This window comes from Hydra vulgaris, chromosome 02 (assembly GCF_038396675.1).
Source record: "Hydra vulgaris chromosome 02, alternate assembly HydraT2T_AEP".
Taxonomy (NCBI): domain Eukaryota; kingdom Metazoa; phylum Cnidaria; class Hydrozoa; order Anthoathecata; family Hydridae; genus Hydra; species Hydra vulgaris.
In genome coordinates, this window is record NC_088921.1 from 12604641 (window position 1) to 12631633 (window position 26993).

Here is a 26993-nt window from a genome sequence, read left to right on the forward strand (position 1 = left end):
TTAATAAATTATATTCCCAATTTTTGACTTTAAATCGTAAGGAAAACGATAAAAATAATTATTCCAATATATTTTTCACTCAAAACATTTTATGCAAGTTCAAGTTTATGGCAGTTAATTATGCTGTTATAATGCAATTGTCAATTATTTTATTGTTAAATAAATCATAACTATTATAACTAAAAATATATTATTCGTAATTGGTTATAAACTATTACCGGTTAGGCTTCTTAATATGAATTTAATAAGCTGAATATAACTTTTGGGAAATATTTCAAATTCTTCAGCTTAAATGAGTTTTGACATAATTTTATGTCTGAATTATTATCTGCTGACATAAAATATGTCAGACATATTTTCCATTGACATATTTTGACATTTTTTTATGCATGAATTATTTAATTTGGCACGAATTTTTTGAAATTCTGTGAACCGTTTTTTTCATAGAATCTTTTGAATTCAATTTTTCATAATGAAATTTTTTTCAGGACCAACTAATAATTAAAAATAACTGAAAAGGTTTTTTTTTCATTATTATTTTAATCAAAGAAATAATTTTAAGTTTAGTCATACTAATAAAAACCACTTTCAGTAATAAAAACTGAGCTTGAGATGGTTTTTACATTCTAATACGGGAAAGCGCCAATACTAATCAATACTATCAAATACTATCAAATGATGCCTCAATACTAGTCAATATTAGTCAATACTATCAAATGTCAAAATTAGTCAATACTATCAATGTCAATACTATCAATATTAGTCATAATATATAAATAAGTCATAATCAATAAATAAGTCAATAAATGCAAAATATTAGTCAATACTATCAAATGATACATCGCTAAAAAGGGCTGAAAAAGACCTTTATGAAACAACTGATGTTTGCTTACAGGGTTTAAAGTAAAAGTTTTATGAAGCATAATTGATTGCAAAAAAGCAACAAATTTGTTAAATTATTTTCACTTAACTCTGTAAATTAAGTTGAAATGCGCAATAAATTTGTTAGATTGATTTTTTTCTTCAAGAATATCAAACAGCAAATAATTCAGATATAAAATTATGTCAAAATATGTCGATAGAAAATATGTCTGACATATTTTATGTCAGCAGAAAATAATTCAGACATAAAATATGTCAAAAAATGACGACAGAAATTATGTCTGACATATTTTATGTCAGCAGAAAATAATTCAGACATAAAATTATGTCAAAATATGTCATTAGAAAATATGTCTGACATATTTTGTCAGCAGAAAATAATTCAGACATAAAATTATGTCAAAATATGTCGATAGAAAATATGTCTGACATATTTTATGTCAGTAGAAAATAATTCAGACATAAAATTATGTTAAAATATGTTGATAGAAAATATGTGGGACATATTTTATGTCGGCAGAAAATATGTCTCAGACATATTTGACAGATAACAACCCTGAATTTAAAAATATTTTTGAGAATAACGGTTTATCTAATATATAGTGGGAAACCATTACTTTGAGGTGTCAGTTAAGACATTCCTTTAATTTTGTTGTGTTGAGAAATTATATAAACATAATATGAATTAAGACAAATAAATTAACTTAAAGACATTCATTAAAATTTATTGTTTTGAGGAAATTTAAAATACGTAATATAATTTGTGAAAATTAGGAAATAAAAATATTTTGTTTATACCTAGTATTGCCCCACATTTTCTTTTATTGAATTAAATAAAAATTGGTTTGTTAGTAAAACAACTCCGCCAAAAACAGCTGATATTTTATACCGAATACATAATTAGTTATTAGCATTTTAACAATAATTTAAAAAAAAACAAAATTAAGAGTTGAACAAGATATATATTCAATTACACAATATAGAAATATTAAAAAACATTAATTGCGTAACAAATTGTTACGCAATTAATGTTTTTTATTGATTCTATATTGTGTAATTGTTACTAAAAATTACAATCATATTGTCGTCACTGTAAAAACTGCGTTTTATGAGTGTAAAACCAAATAAATTAGGTATTATTACCTCAAAAAATGATTGCTGGTATTATATAAAAGAAATCCGAAAAAGCTTCTGCATACAACACCTTTCAAAAATATGGCACCATTTTTCTTTCTAATAGTTTATTATTCATTTTAATTAGAAATTGAAAAAATCCAGATTTAAACCGCTTTTCATTGAAAGTTAAAAAAAGTATTTAGTAATAAGGGGGGAGTAACTGGATACAGTTTTTTTACTATTACAAAACTCCAAGTGTATATCTCGCAAACTTTAGAAAAAAATGTTTTCTCCAAAAACTTGAAAAACTCTGAAAATCAACTTTGAAAAAGATGCCATGGAGATCTAAATTGTAACTTACAGCAATTTGTTATTAAAATAATGGCGCTCAAACCACTTCACAACTAACACATAACAAGATTTAAAAAAAGTATTTTTTGGGTAAAAGTAACAATATATTTTTCGCAAATTAAAAACTTAGTCGACTAAATTTAGTTAGACTAAAAAGTTAGTCGACTAAATTTAGTTAGACTAAAAAGTTAGTCGACTAAATTCAGTTAGACTAAAAAGTTAGTCGACTAATTTTAGCTACGCTAAAAAGTTAGTCGACTAATTTATTTACGCTAAAAAGTTAGTCGACTAATTTTAGTTACGCTAAAAAGTTAGTCGACTAATTTTCATTAGACTAAAAACTTAGTCGACTAAATTTAGTTACGCTAAAAAGTTAGTCGACTAAATTTAGTTAGACTAAAAAGTTAGTCGACTAAATTTAGTGAGACTAAAAAGTTAGTCGACTAAATTCAGTTAGACTAAAAAGTTAATCGACTAATTTTAGCTACGATAAAAAGTTAGTCGACTAAATTTAGTGAGACTAAAAAGTTAGTCGACTAATTTATTTACGCTAAAAAGTTAGTCGACTAAATTTAGTTAGACTAAAAAGTTAGTCGACTAATTTATTTACGCTAAAAAGTTAATCGACTAATTTTAGTTACGCTAAAAAGTTAGTCGACTAAATTTAGTTAGACTAAAAAGTTAGTCAAGTAATTTTAGTTACGGTTTTTTTAGTTAAGTTAGTTACAATTTTAAGTTTTGGTCACAACACTATAAGAGATATGATTGTTTTAAGACGTAATAAAGAAAAAAAGAAAATACAAAAAAGGTATTTAACAAAAAATATAAGTGATAATTGTTGGAATAATCTTTATGAAGCTTGTAAGGACGGAAAGTTATTTCTCAAAACATACCAATTAGATGAAAAAAACCACGATAAATAAATTACCTGGTACCTTTAGGAGAAAGTTACGCAACTTAACGGAACTAAGTACCTCGAAAAAGCAATAAAAAAAAGACAAAGCCATAATTTTGTATAACAATGTTTGCAAAATGCTCCCCAAATTTCTTTTGCATTATTTTATAAAAGGAAAACAATGAATGAGTTATGAAAATAAAAAAAAGTTTGGAAAAGCAATCTTGATTCAGTTTTGTTACAAGTTGACTTTGCAGAAAACTTCTCTACTTTCTGGCAGGATGAAGTTCAGTCAGCACATTGGAACAAAAAAATAGTAACATTATTTAATGCTGTTAGCTGGCATGGTGACTCTTGTAAATCTGCCGTTTTTATTTCTGATGATTTGAGCGATTCAAGAAGTTCAGTTATTTATCTTAGGGCCTGTTTATATGGAAAAGGGCTGGCCCGTTTGCCGAGCTAGCGCGGAAAACGAGCCAGTTTTAAAATTGCGTTTATATGAACTTTTGCCAAAAAATAAAAAACGATATCGAGGTTAGCCTAGCTTTTTCTAGCAGGGCTAGCCTCTTTATCGGTAAAATAATAACTTTAAAGATGGCGGCTATCGACAAAAAAACACATTGCATTTTAACAATATGTTTAACCGGTGTTATAACACAAATAATGCTTCTTAAAAGCCTAATAGTATTATACAAGCTTCACAAATTTAAATTTGATAATTTTTTAAATATTATTCTTTTACGAAAACGGTCTCAACCACTTCAAAAGATGAAACAAGCAAGAGAGAGGCGCTTTAAAAGAAAAAATCGTAGTTGCTGGTTTAAAACTGGCAGAACTGATTTATGGTGGGATAATATAATAACTGGTGTTGCTCCAATTGATGTATGGAAAACAAATTTTAGGCTTTCACGGTTTCTTTTCATGAATTTGGTTTCAGAGTTAAGCCCTTATTTATCTCCTGACCCTTTTTCGCCTAACTCTAGAGCTCTATCAGCAGATAAAAAAGTAGCTATTACTTTATATTACTTAAAAGATACTGGATCTTTGGGAATGACTGCAAATACTTTTGGAATTGCAGTATGCACTGCTTCTGCCGTTATAATTTCAGTTTGTAAGGCAATATCAAAGTATCTTGGGCCAAAGTATCTATTTCTTCCAAGAAATCAAACTGAAATGCGAAATAAAGTATCAGAATTTGAAAGTAAATTTGGAATGACACAAGCCTTTGGATGCATCGATGGTACCCATATCCCTATTCGTCGTCCATTAACTAACTCACAAGATTTTTTTTGCTATAAGCAATATTTTTCTCTTAGTGTTCAAGCTGTATGCGATTACAAAGGCTATTTCATGGATGTCGAGTGCATGTGGCCAGGAAGTGTACATGATGCTAAAGTGTTTGCAAACTCATCAATAAATATGAAGTTAAGAAATGCTATTCTTCCTCAAACGTTTCAAAAACCAACAAAAAAAGCAGAGAAGATACCTAATTATCTTATTGGTGATCCAGCCTGTATGAAATGATCCAGTCTGTATGAAAGAATATGAACATTGTTCAAATAATGAAGAGGTAATTTTTAACAACATGCTTAGAGCAGCACGAAATCCTATTAAGTGCGCTTTTGGTCGCCTTAAAGCTAGATGGGGTATTTTAACAAGAAAGGTTGACCTTAAACTAGAAGCTGTTCCTACTGTTATTTATGCTTGTTTTGTATTGCATAACATATGTGAAAAAACAAATTCTTATGTTGACGACGACCTAGCTAAATTACAAACAGATCTCATTAAAAAAAACGAAAAAGAATACAAAAATGTACCAAACTCAATATATTCTATAAATGAAGCTGAAGGATTAGTTATACGAAGAACTCTTACAGACTTGATAAATTAAACATACACACAAACACACACATATTTATGTATATGTATATATATATATATATATATATATATATATATATATATATATATATATATATATATATATATATATATATATATATATATATATATATATATATATACATATAATAAACATCTTAAACATTATATTTATTAGACTCTTTATAAAATTATTTGTTTTTATAAAATTATTTTTTCTCAATATTTTCGAAAGTGTTTTTATCTAGACAAGTATTTGTTGGTAACACTAAGGGACTAAATTGCATTGGTGAATATACGTTAGGTGAATGTTGATAGAACTGATTTTGGTTTGATGATTGTTGTTGAGTTTGTACTATCATAGCTTGTGCCAAAAGCTCAATAGAACGACTTATGCCATTTCCCAGGTCAGTCATTGATTTACTTACAGTGTTAATACTTTCTGTGAAGCACTTTGTCGATTCTCGCATTGCTTCTGCCATTTCTTTTCTAAATTGAGCATCGTCTCTAGCTTCTTTAAGCAGTAGTTGGTCGCGTTGGGCGGCGCTTAAATTTCGTTCCATGTGCTTTCTTTTGTTGTCAATAAGTTGTGGTACACAGCTTTTTCTTTTTTTAGGGTTATTAATACTTTCAGCAGTATCACTGTTGTTGACTAACTCTACCTCTTCTGATAAGTCTTGATCAATTGAAAAATGAGTTTCTTCGGTTTCAATAAAATCATCCCCTTTAACACCAAATATAAGTGGTTCAATATTGGCTGAACTACCCCACAAGGAGATGAGCTGGTCGTAAAACTCAAATATAATTTTACCACTTCCACTTCGACTTCCACTAACAACTGCTTTCGAAAACTTTTGTCGAATTTCCTTCAATTTTTCTTGAACTCGTTTAATTCCTCGTTTTATTACTTCTTTTGAGTCCTTTTCATTTAAAGTATCAATGGCAACAGGTCCAAAATACAACTCTTCATTTTTATTATAGATCTCTGCCATAGATAAGCGAACTTCTCTATATAAACAAACTTTATCGGCATCAAAGTCAAGGTTTTTATAAAGCATCCTTGCTTTATAGCTGATAGCACAGTTTATAAGGTTCTCTACCATATTATGATCCCATTTGAAGTTTTTTCTTTTTGTTTTATCAATAAAATCAGCCATTTTGAGTGAGAGTTGCAGCAATATAAATAAAACTGCAACTAATAAAATCGAAAATTAATTGTAAATTATAAAAGCAAGACAACTAAATTTTTAAGTACACGGAAATTGCCAGTTTTATTATTAAATTTATCATTTTATGCGGAAGCTTATAAATTTAAAAAATGTAAGAATTTGTACGCATGCGTACAAGTTTATATATGAAATAAACCAGCCCGTTTGCCGAGATCTCGGCAAAAAACAGTGAGATATCGCTATCCGGGCTAGCTCGTTTATTCATATAAACGCAAAATAAAATTAAGTTAAAATATTGATGAGGTCGATATCTCGGCAAACGGGCTGGCTCGGCAAACGAGCCAGCCCGTCTTCCATATAAACAGGCCCTTATTGACTTGTTACCCAGTAGGCACGCAACGTTTTATTCACGTTTCAATCACGTGTATTTTAGGTGACTTCGTCCAGGTTACTATTTTACGTGAAAGTCACGTGAAAGTTACGTGCCAAAATATCTCGTCTTTCGGAACTTTTTGTATTCTCAAAAAAACCTGGCATAAGAAATGTGAAATAATATTTTTTATTATATTAATTATTTTTTTATATAGTATAGCTTTTGTATTCATTATATTAGTTATAATTATTTACTCCTATGATAATATAATTAATTTTTATTGTAGTATTATCATAATTAAAAAAAAAAATTGGTCTATATAATATCTTATAACGCAATGCATTTAAAACAGAACTAAAAAGAACAATATATTTTAAGTTGTAATATCTAATATCCAAATTATATCAAATTAAGTTAAATAAATTAGTACCAAGCGTCCCTATTTGCCACACAAATAAGATTAAACTCAAATACAAGGTATGCTTTTTTTTCTACTCTATGATATAATATTTTAGACTGGCGAATTTGTCCATTTTGCTTACTTAATTTAGTACGAAATAAGTTTTGTTATAAATTTAATATTAAACTAAGTAAGCTACGTGGACTAATTATAGATATAATTATAGCAGAACTTATTCTTGATTCTTGAGCAATAATAATGTCTCTAGAACTTCTGCATATATTATTACTCAAGAGTCGTTTAGATAAAAACTCAAAATAAATTTTCTTTCTTTATTTGGTTTTTATCAACAAGGTTAAAGAATTTATCCAAGATAATATCAATAAATAAATGTGTTATGTTATTTATTATTGATATATGTATATATTATTATTAAATACTATATCTTTTTATAATATATGACATCTTGATCTTGTGCTTTACTTGTTAAAAAAGGTTAATACTTATTTATTTTCTTTTTTTATATTATTTAAATATTATATGATTAATATATATATATATTTGAGTTATATGAAATTATTATTATATATATTGTATGACTTTTATTACTATTGGTTATTAACGCAGATTTGTTCGATGTTTTTCCCACAAAAAGATGATTATGATGCTATTGTATTTGAAACTGCATTTTACTTATCTTTCAATGTTGACGACCTTCCAATATGTAAAGCAAGTTTCTCTCAAGTATAGCATTGCTTTTTTAAAAAATTGTTTAATGATTTAGATCAAAGAAAGAGCAACACCAGAAAATCTTGTTGCCAAAACAGTTGGTGACTCACCATGTAAGATTTGTGTTAAAAATTTGTGATTTAAGATGATTATTTAATAATCATATTATTATTTAAGTTTTTATTTGTTTCTTTTTAGCTAAATTTGGTGTTGTGAGCTATTATTGGAAAAAATATAGACTTATTCATTAGATAAAGTTTGATGTGTGCTTTTACCCCATTTCCTTCTTCACGTTTCAATCATGTATATTTTAGGTGACCTTGTCCAGGTGACAATTTTACTTGATTAAAACGTGAAAGTTACGTTGTTAAAATATTGTGTATTTTGGAACTTTTTTTATTCATAATAAAAACCTGTGATTAGAAACTTGGAAAGATATTCTTTATTTTACTTACTATTTTTTTATAATTGAGTTTCAGGGATTATCTTATTCGGGATATTCCCGGAATACCAGATATTTTTCTGAAATTTATCTTTCTCCAAATATCCGAAAAGTTTTCCATACATACAACTTATATTACAATATATAACAAGTATATATTATTCATCTATTTGTTTTTATGTTGTTTTAGTCATCATTCATACAAAAATTAAGAAAAGTTTTTAAAAAATTGAGAAACAATTTGGCTGAATGCAAAATTAAGAAAAAAATGAGGGGGAAAATATTCTGAATTTTTTCAGGATATTTTCCGTAAACAATTTTCCAGACATTTTAAATATAATGATTACATGAAATATGTAGTTTATATATTCATTATTGTAATTACTTTTTATTTTACTTTTATAATAATGTAATTATTTTGCATTGTAATTTTATAATAATTAATTAAAAATGTAGGGCGTAAGATATCTTATAACGTCGCAATGCATTTTTGACAAAAATAAAATGTCACATATATAATATTTTATCTAAACGTATTATATTATCTTATAACTAAGTTTTATCAATTTAGGTCTAATAAATATATTATAAAGCTTAGTTCAAAATTGTGTAACGTTATGGCAGATAATTCTCATATTGCAACACGCAAAAGATCAAACCCTACTACAAGGTATACTTTTTTTTCTACCATATTGTATATTATTTTAGACTGTCAAATTTGTCGATGTAATTAATTTGATAATAAATAAGTTATTATAACTTATTTAATATTAAATTTATTAAGCTACATGACAAATGATAAGTTCTGCATAAAATATTATTGACTAGGAAGACCCAATGGTATTGTTATGTTATTGCCTAGGAATATCATTCTGTAGTAAAACCCAATAACCTTTTAACTTTTAAAGTTTGAGAAATTTCACTTTTCCCTCTATTTGTCTTCTTTTGTGATCGCACTCTGTAGTAAGAATTTGATTTAATTCATATCTTGTTGGAGAATGCAACTTGATTCTGAGTTGAATTTTCAGCACTCTGTATTTATTGGTGACCTAATTTGACAGTACTTTATTATACATATTTTTAGTTTTATACTTAATAGATGAGGCTCCTTAGCCGTGGTGAATGTTTCCACAGCAAAAGAAGCCTCAAGGTGAAATCTCACCATGGGTAAGGAAAATCATGATATAAAATCCCCACTATAATGCTGTGTGGTTATGTGATAACTATTACATTTTTATAAATTGTTTTAATTTTTGTGTGCATTCTAAAATGACATTTAATACTGTTCAAAACTTTGTAGATTACTCATTTAAAGCAACTTTTTGGGCTGTCACCTTTGCATCTAGTGAGTTAATGTATGAACAAGTTAATGCAGAAACAGATGCAAATATAAGAAGATGGAAAACAAAGAAAACAAGTTATCATGTTATCACATAGTACACAGATGTTATCACATAAGGTGAGTACAGATCTTTTTCTAATCGCGCCCATCAGTTATTAACTTTATATATAGATATAGATATAGATAAATCTATGGATAAATATTAGATATAGATATATAGATAAAAAATATTTTTTTAAACTTGTATTTTTTATTTTGTACTTCTTTTTTTTAATCATCTGTCGACTTTTTTGTTACATCTTTTTTTATTAAATACTTATTTACTTTTTTAGCAATCAGAGTATAAAATTAGAAGGCAAATGACTTTTATTTTTTTACACTGTATGTAGTATTGTTTTCTTAAATTATTTAATGATTTAGATAAAAGAAAACAAATAACACACTAGAAAATCTAGTTGCCAAAAGTAGTTAGCAACTCTCAAAGTAAGATTTGTTTTAAAAGCTTGTGATTCAAGATAATTATTAAATAATCATATTATTATTTAGGATTTTATTCGTTTCTTTTCAGCTAAATCTGATTCATTAGATAAAGTTTGATGCGTGCTCTTATAGAAGAAAATATCGACTGATTCGTTAGATTATGTTTGAAGCGTGCTTTTATGGGAGAATAGGTATATAAGTTTGAAGTGTTCTCTTTGTGGATTGAAGCGTGCTCTTCGTAAGTTGCAGATCTACGACTTTGTACTTATTACTTATTGGATATAAGGAGGATATTTTCACAAAAGTGCAGCTTTTATTACAAATTAAAAATTTTTATGTCGAGAACTAATATACTGACTTATAAAACCATGTAATTTAATACGTATTAAATATTTCCTCGACGATGAGTTTTTTTTCTTTACACGAATCCAAACACTTAAAATTGTAATTATAAAGCATAATTATTGCTTAAATATTACGTGCCAAAATTAACGTCAAAAGCACGTCTTTTGGACAGTTTATGGGGACCAAAAAGTCACCTAAATATCACGTGCCAAAAGTAACGTGAAAAACACGTCCATAAATCACGTGAATTGGTCATTTCATGGGGACCAAAAAGTCACCTAATTGTCACGTGCCAAAATAGCGTGAAATTCACGTTTTTGTCACGTCGCTGTGCCTACTGGGTAATAACTAACCTTATTAGAAAGGATGTAAAATACTTGCAAGTTTGGTCTGATGGTCCTAGAAGTCAATTTAAAAATTGATATATAGTAGCTTCAATTCCATGGCTTGAAAGCAAGTACATAATTAAAACTTGCTGGAATTACTTTGCAACCTCTCATGGTAAAGGATCATGCGATGGTATAGGAGCAACCATAAAATCATTAGCAACACAAAAAACTGTTCGAAGAGAAGGTCTGATAAATAACGCAGCAGCATTTTATAAAGCCGTCAGAGATGAAAGTCAAGTAAACGTTTTCAAGGTTGCTGCTGAAAAAATTAAAACTGCTTTTGATGACACATCATTAATAATGCTTGCAAAACGCCTGGAATATTTAGTGCCCATTGCTTAAAACAGTTTAATGATAAGATGGAAATGTATACTTAGTTAACTAGATAAAATTTTATAAAAAAAAGTAGCTGAAGTTTACAAGAGTTTTTTTGAAATTGTTGTAAATAAACTGTTTTGTTAAACGTTATTGTTATACCAATCTTATAAAAATCCGAATAAATTGGTTTCTTTTGTTTCAACTTTTGATGATGATATTATCTTAATATTCAATAAATTTTGTACTGGTAACAACGTGACGTCACGGTGTGACTTAAACTCCGTTGATATATATATGTGGTGTCTCCATTTAAATTTATAAAACATTTTAAAAGTGTTATGAAACTATTATAACACCTTTTAATTATCCAAGGCATAACAAAAAATATTTCAAAATATCCACTAGAGCTGAACTACTGTCATTTCTTCTAATGACGGAAAATGCTAGATAATTATTGTCACGTCGTGACGCAACCTTTAAATGCGTTTACCTAAAAGTCTATAAAATATTAAAGTTAAATAATTTTGTTTTTAGAAACCGTAATGTATATGAAAATTTTTTAGTATCTTTAGCTTTTAAATTTTTAGATTTAAATGCGCTCAAATCTAATGTTTTTCCAAAAAAAAAGTCAAATGTCACGGCGTGACAACGTGGAATAGCCATTGTTTACTTTTAAACATTTGTTTTTTGTAAATAAAAGGTAATACATTCCATTTGTTTTTTAATATTGAATTTTTTTCAGTTTTTTTAATTTGAAATGTTCAGTATATAAAAATCATTACTCGTAATCAAAAGAACTAAACAGTATTTATAAATATATCGTTTTTTGTAAAGATAAGTAACAAATATGGAATATTTTATAACAAATATGGAGTATTTTATTGCTTCTGATGCTGATAATCCGATTTTAATAGTGTTGGAGCCTAACCACCAAATGGAGGAAGAAACTCCTAAATATTTAGTGGAAGACCCTACTAATTCATCTTTTTTTTTTCTACTATCATTTCTCCTAACAATGAAAAGTAAATATAAAATACTTGTGTACAAATATTTGATTACAGTACGCCTTGTGCTCGAATAGTTTTAAAGAGATCATTATTTTTACATTCACAATAAGTTCTTGAAATTTCTTTTGTTATCATTATCTTTTATTTATTTATTTTTACATCAACTGTATTTATGCATTATTTTTTTATAATAGTCTAAATTATAGTTTTAATAACATTAACTTTTCTACTTTTAATAGGCAGTTTAATAAATAGTTTCCAATACAATTTTTGTTCTTTTTTGTTCTTCTTGATTTATTGTTACTTTAATTATATTTCGCAGAAAACCCACAAGAAAAAGACAAAGAAGTGTTAACAAGTGGAAAATAAATGTCAGAAAAAAGCAAAGGCAGTGTGGCAAGGCCTAAATAGAGAGAAATGGTCAAGAGAGACCAGAGAGAAAAGTAGGAGAAGCTTGTTTATCAGTGTGTAAACTAAAATGTTTTGAAGTTTTTAGTACTAATGAGACAGTTGAAATCCATTCTTATTTCTGGAACTTAAGTGACACTAAAAAACTTAATTTTTGTACTCAAAATTAAGAAAGATGGGATTATAAAAGAAAAAGTAAAAGTGGAGGAATTGAAAAACATAAGAAGTATGTTTAGAATATCATTTTGAAAAGAACGATGTTAGAAGCAAAGTTTGTAAATCATTTTTTCTTAAAACATTAGATATCAGTGATAGAATAATTTACTAACGGGTGACAACAAAAAATCTGGACAAAAAGAAATTGTGTGCAAGTCATATTCAGTTGTTAAACTTTTCCACTTCGTTACATTATCGAATAGTGTATGATTCACGTAACAATTTTACATAGTTTTTGTTTGACAATTGTCAATTTAGTTGTCATAAAATGTCGTCTAAAGAGACGCTTCTTCGAGAACGTAATGTACATTTTTATGAACGCCATAAAAGTGATGGCAAAATGTTTACTGTAGAACATTTTTTGAAAGAAGGTATATCAAAAAGTAAAATTTACGATATTTTAAAACGTGGTACTGTTGAAAGAAAGCAAGGATCCGGACGAAAACCCACAATAATGACCAAGAAAAATTTGAAGAAGTTAAAAACTCGATTTAACAACAAAGGTGGCATTAGCCAGCGCAATGCTGCTAGAATATTTGAGTGTTCCCAGCAGTATATCAGAAGGGCACTCAAAAAGCTTCAAGTTAAACCAAGGAAAAAACATAAATCGCCATCCTACACCGAAAGTCAAATTACTAAAGTAAAAAGAGATTGTCGTTATCTTGTGAGACAATTTGGTAACAAAAATTTCATTTTGGATGATAAAAGTTATTTTACTTTAAATAAGCCCCAAATGCCTGGTAACAAAATTTATTACACAGACGATTTTTCTGATTCACCACCTGATGTTAAATTCAAAATGCGAAGCAAATTTGAGAAGAAAGTAATGTTATATATTGTTGTCTCCGACAGAGGAATTTCAGAGCCATTTTTCAAGGAAAGTGGTCTAGCTGTCAACCAAGAAGTTTACAAAAACCAATGTTTAACTAAAACTTTAATCCCATTTATTAATAAATATCATTGAGATGATAACTACTTATTTTGGCCCAATAAAGCATCGTCACACTATATGAAAAGTGTTACTGAGTTCCTCTAAAGCGAAAATATTCCTTTTGTACCGAAGAATGTTAACCCCATCAATCTTCCTCAATGTAGACCAATTGAAGATTTTTTTTGGAGAACTAAGTTCTTTAGTGTATAAGGGTGGTTGGAAAGCTCGAAATATTTCACAACTCAAGCGTAGAATTAAAAAATCCTTGAGAGAAATGGACACAAGTGGTGTAAAAACAGCTTGCGAAAACATTAAAACAAAGTTGCGCAGAGTAGCGGATAAAGGATCCTTTGTGGAAAACCTTAAAGTTATTGTATATTTTAAGTTGTCATCAATTATATATCAACCATATGAAATTGTTATAAATAAATTATTTCATAAAAATTAACATTTCTTTTAATTCCGGATTTTTAGTTGTCACCCGTTATAATTTTAATAACGTGGTAAATAAAGTAAGTGGACTACCAAGGTCCCCGAAGAAAGGAAAAATAGAAAAACTCTTAAACAAGTCTTAGATAAGATCAGAGAACATATAAATAGTCTTCCAACAGTTGATTCACACTATTGCAGACAGATATTTAGAGCTGTCATTAAGTAAAATTAAAATGTACAGGTTGTTTACACAAGCTTACCCAGAGTTCAATGTAAAAAATGGTATTTATTAATACAGAGTTTAATTTGGCATTCATAAGCCACAGAAAGATTTGTGTGATTTATGTCAGGAGTATAAAAACAAAGAAGATGATCAAAAATTACTGCTGCATAGAGAGTAAGCTATCAACTAGACAAGAAAGAAAATGTGACGTAACTAATGTTGCAAATGGAGAATACAAAACCACAGCAGTTATAACTTTTGATTTAGAAAAAGTATTTCCCCTTCCAATTGCTAATATTTCTGCACTCTATTATAAAAGAAATTAAATGGTTATAATTTCACAGCCAAATATTCATTGAATAACAAAACTTGTTGTGCACTTTGGAATGAGTCTATGGCTGGTATAGGTGCAAATGAACTTGCAAGTTGTCTGTATAAACTTTTAAAGTTATTTATTCAAGACTGTCCTAATACATCAACTAATCAAATTATTTTGTAGTCTGATTCTTGTGTTACCCAGAATAAGAACTCAATTGTGTCTAGGGCAATAAAAAAATTTCAAAAAGAATGCGGAATATCACTCACTGAACAGAAGTATAGTGAACGTGGTCATAGTTCAGTAAAGAATATTGACACTGTGCATAGTGTGATTGAGATAAAATTAAGACATTTTGAAACTTACAGTCCTCCTACCTTATTCAAATTACTATCATCTATTAAAAAAACTTCTGGAGTAGAATCAAAAGTCATACAAATGTACAAAGACTTCAAAAACTTCAAACTTGCTTCCAATTCTTTATTTCCATAAAGTACCTTTTGCAAAGGTAAAACTAATGTGTCATGAAAAACATCTGCCTTTTCATATTAACTTCAAAAAATCGTTCTCTGGTCCGTTAATTGAAGAAAGATTGACACAAGGTACCCCTCAGAGAAAGAATAAACTGATAGTTAAAGTTCTGAAAGAATTTCCTTCATTAAAAAGTGATTCAACACGTTTTTTGCTCTCAGATAAAAAAATTAATGACCTTAAGTCAATGGTAAAATATTTTTGGTGATGATCTTGAATTTTATAATACTTTTAAAGTCACAAAGTCTGAATAATTAAATATATCATTTTGTAAAATGCTTTAATAAACGTATATATTTATTTTTTTATTGTTAAAAAAAGGAACAATAATGGAAATGGTTGTTTTTTATATTTAAGGTTTAACTTATTTATATCATTTTTCACAGACAAATCAAAAGATATGTGTGATAAATTAGTTATTTTATTTTTAATTATTCGAAAATAAATAATATAAATAAAAATTGATTAATGTAAAAAAAGAAGTATAAAAAGCTTATTAATTTCTATATAAGAAGGTTGAAGATTAAAAACTGTTTCCAAATAGAATGCCGATAAATTGGTTACCGGGAATGAATTAGAGAAAAAAAAATGTGAAGGACAGTGAAAATAAAATTATACTAAAGTTATAAGTCATTGTTAGTTATAACATAAGCAAATTTAACCTTAATTCACCTATCAAATTAATTGCATATATTTCAACAAAATGTTCTTATTTCGAAATACATTTTTCGTATTTGAAAAACTGTGCTCTTAGTTACGGGGGAAGTTTTTATTTTTTTATATTTTTAACAAGTTAAGCAAAAATTTATATTGATTTCAGTCAACTTTGTTAAATTTCAACATGTAAATAAATTTACATAGAGATTTTGTACTTTAAACTTTGAATGAAAATTTCTCAATTCAAACACCACGTCCCTGGTAGTACCGCGTCAACTTGTTTCTCCGCGCAGCGACCTTGTTTGTCAAGGTTCGTGTTTTGAAGTCATAGAGTTAAGGGAGGGTTATAACTACTATTAAGTAGCCTCCTCATCTGTAGTGGCCTTCTCGGCCTTGAGGAGGTGAATAGCAAAAAACAAAACAAACAAGAAAACAAATCAAAAAAACACAATTTCGTATACGACACTTGTAATCCAGGCTGACGAACTGACGAATACGCAACTATACTTACGTAATTGCGTATCCGATAGTAATGCTGGTTGCATAATTATTGCGTGAAGCATGAAAAAGCCGCACCCAAATGGTCAACGTTCTTTAGGATAATTCAAAATATAATTTTGGAAACTCAATAAAACGCAGACCAGAATTGTTATTGAATTAGAATCTTAGGATAATTAATTCGGTAGTCTGCGTTTTATGTAAAAGTTAAAATCTAACTTGTGCAACCAAAATGCAACCAAAAGTTAGTAATATACCATAATTAGTAATATACCATAATATACCATTGCCTCGAAAGTATAATAAAAATTATAAACATTCTTTTAACGCAAATAAAAAAAAGAAGGGGTGTTGAATGAGTGTTATATGAATGATACGAATGTAAGTTTATTTTTATCAATAACATTGATTGTCAATGTCAATTATAACATTGTCAATGATTGACAATGTTTAGCTTGTTATTAGCTCAATATTGTTAGATATATTTGTTACTAGCTTATTATTGTTTAGTCAAACATATTTATAATATCTTAAATATAATATTTTACTCAATTTTCAAATAAAAATATTATTTAACATATTTATTTGACTCGAACAGCTTTAAAATTATAATAGAAATTTTTATTTATTTTTTGACAATAGATCCGACCTGATATCTCTCAAATTTTTATTCTAGAAATTATAGTAATAGCATTTAATTTTTAAAGTTGAACTTTATGAATTTTGGTTTTAAGTTTTTAATTTTAAGCTAATCAGCTATATCAGCTAACACATATTTTGGAAACTCTTCTACCTACTTTCTGAAGGTAGCCATTCCAGAGGATTTTTTCTTGTCAATATATAAATATAAATATGATTAACATAGTTGTAAAGAGCTTAATAGTTTTTTTTTTTAATAAACCGACCTTAAAGTTTTTAAACGCTGAGAACTTGGAAATTATGTATAAATGTTAAAAAGGTTCCCCGTTCCATTAGATTTCTTATCCCTTTTCACTCTATATGTAAATTTTAAAACAAATTTGATGTGTTTTGGTTCTTAGGAAATCTTAACTTCTAAAACTACCCTAAAAAAAATGTGTCCTGTGGCAAGTTTTTTCATTAATAGTGGTCTTAACCCTTTCGCCACTGAATTAAAAACAGCTATATGACTGCGCGTAAAATAACAAACTAGGATCATGATGAATTAAAAGAGTATAAAATAAAAACTACTAGTCAGAATTTTACAAATAAGACCTTGTTTTTTTTGTCGTAGAATTGGCTTTCAGAATAATAAAAAGCTTTAAAATTTTTTTATTATCTTAATAACATGATCAAAATATATCATGTTAAAATTAACAAAAATGTATAGTTTCTTTATGTAACCTTGAACAAATAAAAAAGAAGTACATAAACATATTGTTTTCGAATTAAAAAAAAAAGAGGCATTTAAAGTGGCGAATCAAAACAAAAAATCTTGACCACTATCATTGAAAAAAGTATCAATGGATCTTGTTTTTATCAGTATAATTTAATCTATTTTTAGTCATTTCTTAAAATTGATTTTTAAGCGATCTATAAATGCAATTAAAAAACAGTTTAAAGCATTAACTTAAGAATTTATTCACATTTCAAAGATAAGTTTAAAGTTTTCTTCAATTGCTATAGATGTTTTGAAATATTTAAAATTGTTTATGGACCTCCGTGCAGGTCACTTGTCATTTAGAAACAAATTTTATGAACCGCCATATGGGCCACTTGTCATGAAAAAGTTAAGATTAAATAGTTTAAAAAATCCCTATGTTTAAATAGTCAGTGGAGACTATTTAAACATAAGAAATATTTATTGGAATAATAAAAGAAAAAAGATTGCTTGTAATGCAAAAGATCAATGTAATTATTTTCTGATTTATTTGCATTTATAAATAAGAAATTCATAAAGGTGATACAAGTAATTTCAAAATTACCCTTATGTAAGACAAAGTGGACAAGTAATCAATATATTCAGGTAGCGAATTCCATATCTTGATAAATCTTTCACAGTAGAAAAATCTTTGTGTATTATTTTTACATTTAATACGTGAATTAAGTTTTTGGGCATGACATCTTGTAGGATATAATAAAACAAAATATTTCTAACAAATTGCAGAAGCATTTTAATCTTTATAATGGTATCCAGATGCCTTGTGGCTTTTCTGTAAATCAATTTCTTTGAGTTAGGGTTTTTGCTCAGGTTAGTCTATATCATAGTTCATTACATTAGAAGGACAATTTCCTTAATCAAGTTGTGCAGATTGTTGAAAATAAACAACTGTTCTTTGCTAACAGCTTCTTGTCTCATTAAAATTTCCTCAAAAATTCTCTGTAAAAATAGGCTGTGGTGCCTTTTAAAAAATCGGTAAGCCTTGCCCAGAGAAGTTTACTTTTGTTTGTGAAGAATACATTTGATGAAATGTTTAAATGCAGCCAGATCCCAAAGCTCTTCATCCTTGTGATGAAGTGCTTTGTCATTGCTCAGATTTGAGTAACGACAAGCTCTTACTCAGCAGAAATAGCAACAAGGTGTCTGCATACTTTTGATCTTACCACATAATTTCTATTTAATTTCTGAGAATAGAAATTACTAAGAATTTCTAGATAATTTCTAAGAGTTGATCTAAAAATCTCAGATAATGTTATCTCAGATTCTGTTAATCTCAGAGACCCTTTTAATTGGAATACCACCACCAATAACCTTCATAGCCTTATCCACTTGCTCTTCGGGGTAGTTACTGTGTGCGTAACCTTTCTTTATTTTGTATGTGTATGACATATTGCAACTGATTTTTTAAAAAAACAATTGACAAATTTATCAACTAAATCAATAAGTGGCCATATTATCCCAATTTATAAAATAGCCAATTTACCCCGCTTACCTTTATTATCTTAATTATCTACTTTGAAGTTAAAAATGCCTTTACCTTAGTATCTAATAGAGGTCTGGTTAAAATTTTGGTCGAATTGTCCCTCAAATATTTGCTTGACAATAGTTTTTAAAATCTGAAAAGACATACAAAATGACACGCGAAAAACATTCAACAACAAGAGTACTATTATTTAAGTTTTTTGGAACAGAAATTAAAATATCTGGTTAACATTGGGCTTTAAAAATTATGTAAAGAGGGACACTGCATCTTTGAAACTTTATCACATTTTAGCAAAAAACTGGTAAATATGCCCAACTGGCCATATTACCCTATCTGGCGGTATATGTATATGTATATGTATATATATATATATATATATATATATATATATATATATATATATATATATATATATATATTTTATTTTATGTTATTCACCTCCTCAAGGCCGAGAAGGCCACTACAGATGAGGAGGCTACTTAATAGTGGTTATAACCCTCTCTCAGCTCTATAACTCCGAAACACGAACCTTGACGAACAAGGCCGCTGCGCGGAGAAACAAGTTTATATATATATATATATGTATGGGTCAAACTATTATATTTCAACCAATCGCCTGTGGGTCACCATCTCTGATTTTCCTGATTTTTACATATTGTTATGTGCATTATGTAGATAGGTTAAATTTAAAATTTCAGACTTCCAAGTACAACGGTTCAGAAATTATAGCCTTAGAAACATGACACAGTGGCCCCCCTCAATTTGCAAATGGTCAAAACAGACTAATTTAGAGCTGTATAACTTTTTTCTCACTTTCAACAAGTATCTCATTTTTTCTAGAACTAATTTCTGGATAGTTCTCTCTACAAAAAAGTGGTTTTTATTAACTTGTTTGAATTTAGAAAAAAATTATGACCTTCTCAACTTTGGAAAAAATCCTAAAATTGCTAAAATATACTAAAATGAAACTAACTGTAGCATTATTCTATTTATCCACAAGTCTTTACAGATAAGTTTTTTGATTAGCTACTACTGTCTGCAATAAATGGGCAAAATATAGGCAGCTTGTTGCAGTTTAGAACTTAAATATATCTAAAAGCAAAATGTCCACTTGCCGTTTTGAGATGCTTGTAAATTTTTCTATCACTTTGTTTTGATCTAAGATTAACAGCATATAAGACCATTAGACCCAACTATCTGAAAATGCAAGCATTGTAAATTTGTTGAATCCACACCAAAAATGCCAGCATTTTAAATTAACCCTATTTTTCAATCTGATCTTTATCTTGATCTGGTCTTTATAGTAGATAGTGGCACAAATAAAGGGGGCAGTAACTTTTTAGAGACTTCCATTATGGTTCAAATTAAGGTCTCTAAATTAATTTAGATTTTTTTTTTTATTATTTTATTGGTACTGTTTGCCGTATATTAAAATTTACAATGAAATAAATCGTGTTAATAAATAAGAGAGCTGGAGCAAGCAGAAGGCATAAACTGTCTTATCATCAAGTCCCATTTACATTGAAAAAATCGTCAGTTTATATACAAAAATGAAAAGTAGCTAAGTACATAATAAGAATTTTACACACGTTAGTTACAATATAAATATAAATATAATATAAATATTAGTGTTGAAATATAACGTAATATATCAAAGATTAACAACAATATAAAAGTATTATAGTTTTTTAACAAAAAAAAAAAATTAAATCAAAATAAAACTGCAACAAAAGAGTAGTGTCAATAACTATTTTTTTAGATAATTTATATTATTTATGTATTTATTTTAAAAGAGATATTTAAATCAAAGGCATTTAGTAATAAGAGACTCTTAGATTCTTTCCTGAATTGTTCTAAAGAGATGTTTTAAATATTATTTTTTTTGTAATAAATTTTGAAAAGTGTTTCCATAGAAATGGTCCATGGTATTGGATTTGGTAAGAACTTAGTTTTAAATTAGTTTTTGGTACTATAAAGTTGTTAATTGAAAATTTAGTGGGATACTTGTGCGAGATTTCATTAAAGTAAGACTGAAATACAATAGAAGAAAGACCATGTTTTATTTTTAACATGAATTGTAGAACTTGGTGTATATTAAGTTTGTAGATACTTAGGGCACCAAGTTTCCTTAAAAAAGGTTTGCAAGGAAAAGTTCTGTGCGCACCAAATACAATCCTGCATGCGTGTTTTTTCTTACTATAAAGTTTTTTTAATTTACTATAATTAGTACTACCCCAAAAAATATTACAGTAAGAGATAAAACTATGAATAAATAAAAAATTTAAGAATAAGAAAAATTTACAAGCATCTCAAAATGGCTGAAAGTTGGACTTTTTAGGCAAGAGGACATTTTGCTTTTAGATATATTTAAGCTCTAAACTGCAACAAGCTGCCTATATTTTGCCCATTTATTGCAGACAGTAGTAGCTAATCAGAATACTTATCTGTAAAGACTTGTGGATAAATAGAATAATGCTACAGTTAGTTTCTTTTTGGCATATTTTAGCAATTTTAGGATTTTTTCCAAAGTTGTAGTCATAATTTTTTTCTAATTTAACCACTTTTTTGTAGAGAGAACTCTCCAGAAATTAGTTCTAGATAAAATGAGACACTTGTTGAAAGTGAGAAAAAAGTTATACAGCTCTAAATAAGTCTGTTTTGACCATTTGTAAATCAAGGGGGGCCACTGTGTCATGTTTCTAAGGCTATAATTTCTGAACCGTTGTACTTAGAAGTCTGAAATTTCAAATTTAACCTATCTACATAATGCACATAACAATATGTAAAAATCATGAAAGTCAGAGATGGTGACCCACGGGTGATTGGTTGAAATAAAATAATTTGACTCAAATATATATGTATATATATATATATTTATATATATATATATATATATATATTTATGTGTATATATATATATATATATTTATGTTTATATATATATATATATATATATATATATATATATATATGTATATATACATATATATATATATGTATATATATTTATATACATACAACCCTTGATATTAAGGTCAGCATTCGGCAATGTCAACCTAACTACCGATCTAAAAGATGTTTTATGGTAAGACCTTTGGATCAATTTTTTTTGCCGACCTTATACTTTCTTCTAAAAGGTTGAGGTTGGCAAATTATTGCTGAACTAAATTTTTTTAATTCCAAGGGTTGTATATATATATACAAAGCTCAATTTAACAATCGAACATCATGGCGGCTTGGACCATTCTTGAGACCTGCTAGAGGAGGGTAACAAACCACCGACATTTTCGGTAAAAATGAACAATGGTTGGTTGCCCCCATAATTCAGATCTCCAAAACAGTCTGGGAACGGTGATGTCCGACCGTTAAAATGAGCCCTGTATATACGTATATATATATATATATATATATATATATATATATATATATATATATATATATATATATATATATATATATATATTTCTATACTTTACTGCTAAGAAATCGTGTTTGGTAAAAAATGGCTCATCGCTTGTTTGTGGATTTAAAGCTGACAAAATTAAGGTTAGATTATGTCAAAAAACATAAATTTAATTGCAGGAACCATGGTTCATCGCTTGTTTGTGGATTTAAAGCTGACAAAATTAAGGTTAGATTATGTCAAAAAACATAAATTTAATTGCAGGAACCACAAAACCTCAAATTAAAAGAGAAATTTTAAAAACATTCTGAATGTTTTTATATTTATTTATTAACTGTAAAACATGCGTGGAATGTTGCTATATCGATTATCTTATAGCCTGACTTGCTATGGAGTTCTGCTACATTGACTTACAAATAGCCTGACTCACGAGGGACTGCTTCTACATCGACTGAGGGTTTGGTTTGGGCAGGCAGGTTTATCAAATAATTATTAAAAAAAAAAGTTTTTCCTGTGTTTATAATTAAAAAAAACCTAAAACTGACATTTTAAAAAAAGTAATTATCTCAACCATAAAAAACGAAAGACAATAATAAATTTTTACTATCTCTAAAAAAGTGAACGATACTTTTTTTTGAAAAAACTTTCGCTCTTGAAATAACAAAATAAAGCTCCACGGAGAATAACTTTAGAAAAACGCTCTTTTCTTAATAAAAAGCTGCATCTCATCTTGAGTGTTTAAAAACTTATCATCTTAAGCAACTTCACCAAGTACTATCATAATTTAAATAGCATGACAACAGCTTATGTTTTATCTCATATAACATATGGATTTATCAGTAGATAAGCATAAAAAATTGAGGATGTAATAAATTTTTGGTCTTAAGTCGTTCTGACGTAATTACAAAATATTAAATAATAAAAAATTATAACAGGGGGTGGTAGATTTTTTTAACCGTAAAACAAAATAACAGTAAATCAATGAATATTAACTATACAACCAAGAAATTAAAATAAGTAACACCGTCAAGCTTGTTTGAATATCCTTAACCAAAAAAGTTTGCAAAAAATTTTTCAGCCTATCTGTAAAAGAGGTTATACCATCTTAGGAACCTGCTCATCTTACTCAACCTTCCCTAATATATTAAAAAGTATATATATTTTTAATCATAAAGTATAATTTAAAAAATTATGTTTAATAAATAAATTACATTTACAATATTTTAAACAGACCTTAATAAAACTTTTATTAAGTTATTGTAATTGTTATTTTTATTATTTTAAAAGTCAAAATGAACATTGAGAAGAAACAATGTTTCATTTTTTCGTTTTCCTCATGTAAACTAAAATACCAAGCTAAAGATCCAAAGTTTATTCATTCAAAAATTAAATTTGCGCGATAGTTATTAGGACTGAAATTTTTTACTTATGTTCATTTATTATCAAAAGCAGTTTACTTTTAATTTCCAAAGTATAAAAGTTAACTTTACTCTGAATGGATGTTTCAAAATCGCTTTATCTTTAGAAAAAGCTAATTTTTTATATATTCCATTGTTATAAAGTTTTGCAACAAGTTTTTAAAATGAAGTTTTGTAACAACATTTATTTTTTTTAAACATTCGGTTAGTAACAGAAGGGCAGTACGTAATTACATAAAACAGCAATTTCTTTTTAATTTATTTTATTGTCCTGTAAAAAAAATGATGTGGCTAAAATAAACTGAAAATTATTAATTTAAAACTGAAATTTTTTTTTCTAAAGCAAAAGAAAAATTAAAATATAGAAATAATTTTTGAGCGCTTTTTTTTGGTGCCCGTACTGCTACAGAGGTTTCTAAAACAGGTCTAGGTTCATCCCTGATATTAGTAAATATTTATATTATGTTAGTAAACTGGTATTATATTAGTATACAATATATTATTTATATTATGAAACAGTTATGTTATTATGGTAATAATAATATTATTACATAATTAGTTAACTAATTAGTTATTATCATGTTATTATGTTATTTATAATATTCTTATATTATGAAATGTGAAAGTATTTAAAATGTTGTATAAATTTTAGATTATTATTTTAAAGAAATGGATAATGAGAAACATAGAGATATTTTGCTGAGGATTGCAGATAATCTTTTGGATAAGGATGTTGAAGCAATTAAGTTTTTATATTTAAAAGAAATTGGCGATGGTCATCTTGAAAGAATTAAAACTCCTATTGAATTAATTCAAACTTTAGAACGTCGTACACTTTTAGGGATTGATAACTATGATGCTTTTGTTAAGGTACTTATTAGAATCGGAAGGATTGACCTGGCAAATCATTTTTCTAGTGAGTTTTAGATTAGTATTGTACTTTTTATATCTGGTTTTTACAGGAGGCACATGCAGTTGCACGTCTTGCCTGACCACATATATTATGTTTTGTTTTAAAAATTTGGCCATGCTCAAATTATTACAATAATAATAATTACCGCAAAACAAGTTAAATGTCAGTTAATTTTTTTTGTATTATTAAGTAATGTTAATACTAAATAATTAAAGTAATGTTAATATTAAATAATTAAAGTTAAAAAGACATTCTTAAAAATGTTTAGTAATAACAAATTTCTTTCTTTTATTGACATTTGCATAAATGAATTAAAGTATGTTAAATTTGTTAATTTTTAAATGATTATTTCTACTGCAAATGATTTTTTATTTTAAAAAAATTAGCGAGTAACAAATAAAAAAATGGCGTTAATTAAATTACTTTATTTATTATATATTTATTATTTGTTATTTGTAAAACCAACAATTATTTTTCCAAACATAAGTTTTTAAAATTATATCGCTGTATATATTGTTTATTAAAAAATAATCGCTGCTTCTTTTATTTTGGCCAAAGAAATACAACCATTCTTAATTATAATCAATACTTACATGAAAATCCAAACATACAGTTGCAAAATATATAGCAATCATGTGTTGCGCAGTTGATTGTGTAGTACAGTGTTTCATATTTTACCAATTTTTGAAATTGAACTCGCAAATCGATTTATAAATTGACCGTTTATATATAAAAATAAATTTAAGCGTTAAAAAAAAAAAAGTTATAATTTTTAGGATACTCGCCTGTTTAATTTTAGGCCAAAAATGTTGGGTGTTTTAAAAGGAAGGAACCTTAAAATTTATCCTATAAAATTTTTTATTCTTTTAAATATGAGAAGTTGGATTGAATATTAGTCACATAAATAGAGCATGTTGAAAAAATTAAAAAATTAATCTTTAGAATCTTCTGAAATTGGTGAAAAATCCAAACTTTCCTTAACAAAAACCTATTTTATTACTCATTGGCGTATAAAAAAGTTTTTGATTTTTTAATAAACTGTTTCCAGACACGGAAAAAACTATAAACTGGATAGTTTTTAAAATAGTGTCAAATCAAGTCTAAAAAAAACTAGTTTGATCCCAAGACATCAGTATCAAAAAATATTTCATCAAGAGATCTAATGCATGTATGTATGAATTAATTGTAAGTTCAGATGGAAATGTGGCTGGATTTTCATTGTCCCATTCAACTATTTGGTGAACTCAAAAAAATTCTCTTTGGGAAAATGCCAAACAATATAAGAAAAATGTTAAAAGCTATTTTTCCCATAATAGCACATTTTAATGGGAAAATTATCCAAGATATCCCCGAAAGTAAAAATCAAAAAGAGATTGATTTGCAGTCTCAGTAAATATTGATGGTAAAATGAAGCTTCTTGGCGTTCCAGCTATTGATCGTGGTACTGGACAAGCTCAATATGATGCTTTAGTTAAAGTACTGGATGTATATGGAATATGTGATGACGTAAAAGGTTTATGTTTTGATACAATTGCTACAAATACAGGTAGACTTTCTGATACAAATTTCAGATTTAGTTATAAACAAAATTCAATTGAACTAGAGCTGGCTTTGAGGAGGCATGTTTATGAATAACATCTAACAAACATCTTTGAAAAACAATGCAGTGGAAAAACTAAATCTCCAGAAAACTTAATGTTCAAACGGTTTCAATTAAACTGGAACTTTCCCCTATAAATTTTTTATTTAATAATATTTAAACATTTCATTCTTTTTTTTTTACTTTTTTACAAAAACAACTATCATTTAAAGTTAAAGATCTACATAATCTTGATCTTGAGGCAACAAAACTAACAACTTTAACCACTTTTAACCTTGTTTTTAAGATAAAAAGTCTTAATAAGTTCATTATGACTTTTTATCTTAAAAGCAACTAAAATGAATTATTATTAGGCTATTAAGGTTAGCGTAAGGGTCAGGTTACCTCCAAGGATAAAAGAAATTTTTTTAAAGGCCTATATAAACCTCATTTGACACTATTATAAA

At 27.5% G+C, this 26993-nt stretch overlaps 2 protein-coding genes and 1 long non-coding RNA gene across 5 annotated transcripts in view; all 3 read left to right on the forward strand.

The window, feature by feature from the left end:
• Positions 1-3838: 3838 nt before the first annotated feature.
• LOC136075850 (uncharacterized) lies at positions 3839-4768 on the forward strand. Its single transcript, XM_065789287.1, has one exon. It carries the CDS (start codon positions 3839-3841, stop codon positions 4766-4768), a length of 930 nt encoding a protein of 309 aa, XP_065645359.1.
• A 3989-nt stretch (positions 4769-8757) lies between these two features.
• LOC136076395 (uncharacterized) lies at positions 8758-10449 on the forward strand. Its single transcript, XR_010636232.1, has 4 exons — positions 8758-8908; positions 9539-9697; positions 10001-10063; positions 10149-10449. It is a non-coding gene; the product is annotated as an uncharacterized LOC136076395 (long non-coding RNA).
• Positions 10450-16561: 6112 nt separating this feature from the next.
• The window catches only part of LOC136076748 (NACHT, LRR and PYD domains-containing protein 12-like), a 34071-nt gene continuing 23639 nt past the window's right edge, over positions 16562-26993 (forward strand). For 2 of the 3 annotated variants that reach the window (XM_065790158.1, XM_065790160.1), the window contains exons 1-2: positions 16562-16712; positions 24687-24950. In XM_065790158.1, the coding sequence (XP_065646230.1) occupies positions 24704-24950 (247 nt within the window). In that variant the 5' untranslated portion in view covers positions 16562-16712; positions 24687-24703. The remainder of the gene's footprint in view (positions 16713-24686; positions 24951-26993) is intronic. The other variant, XM_065790159.1, reaches the window with a different exon arrangement.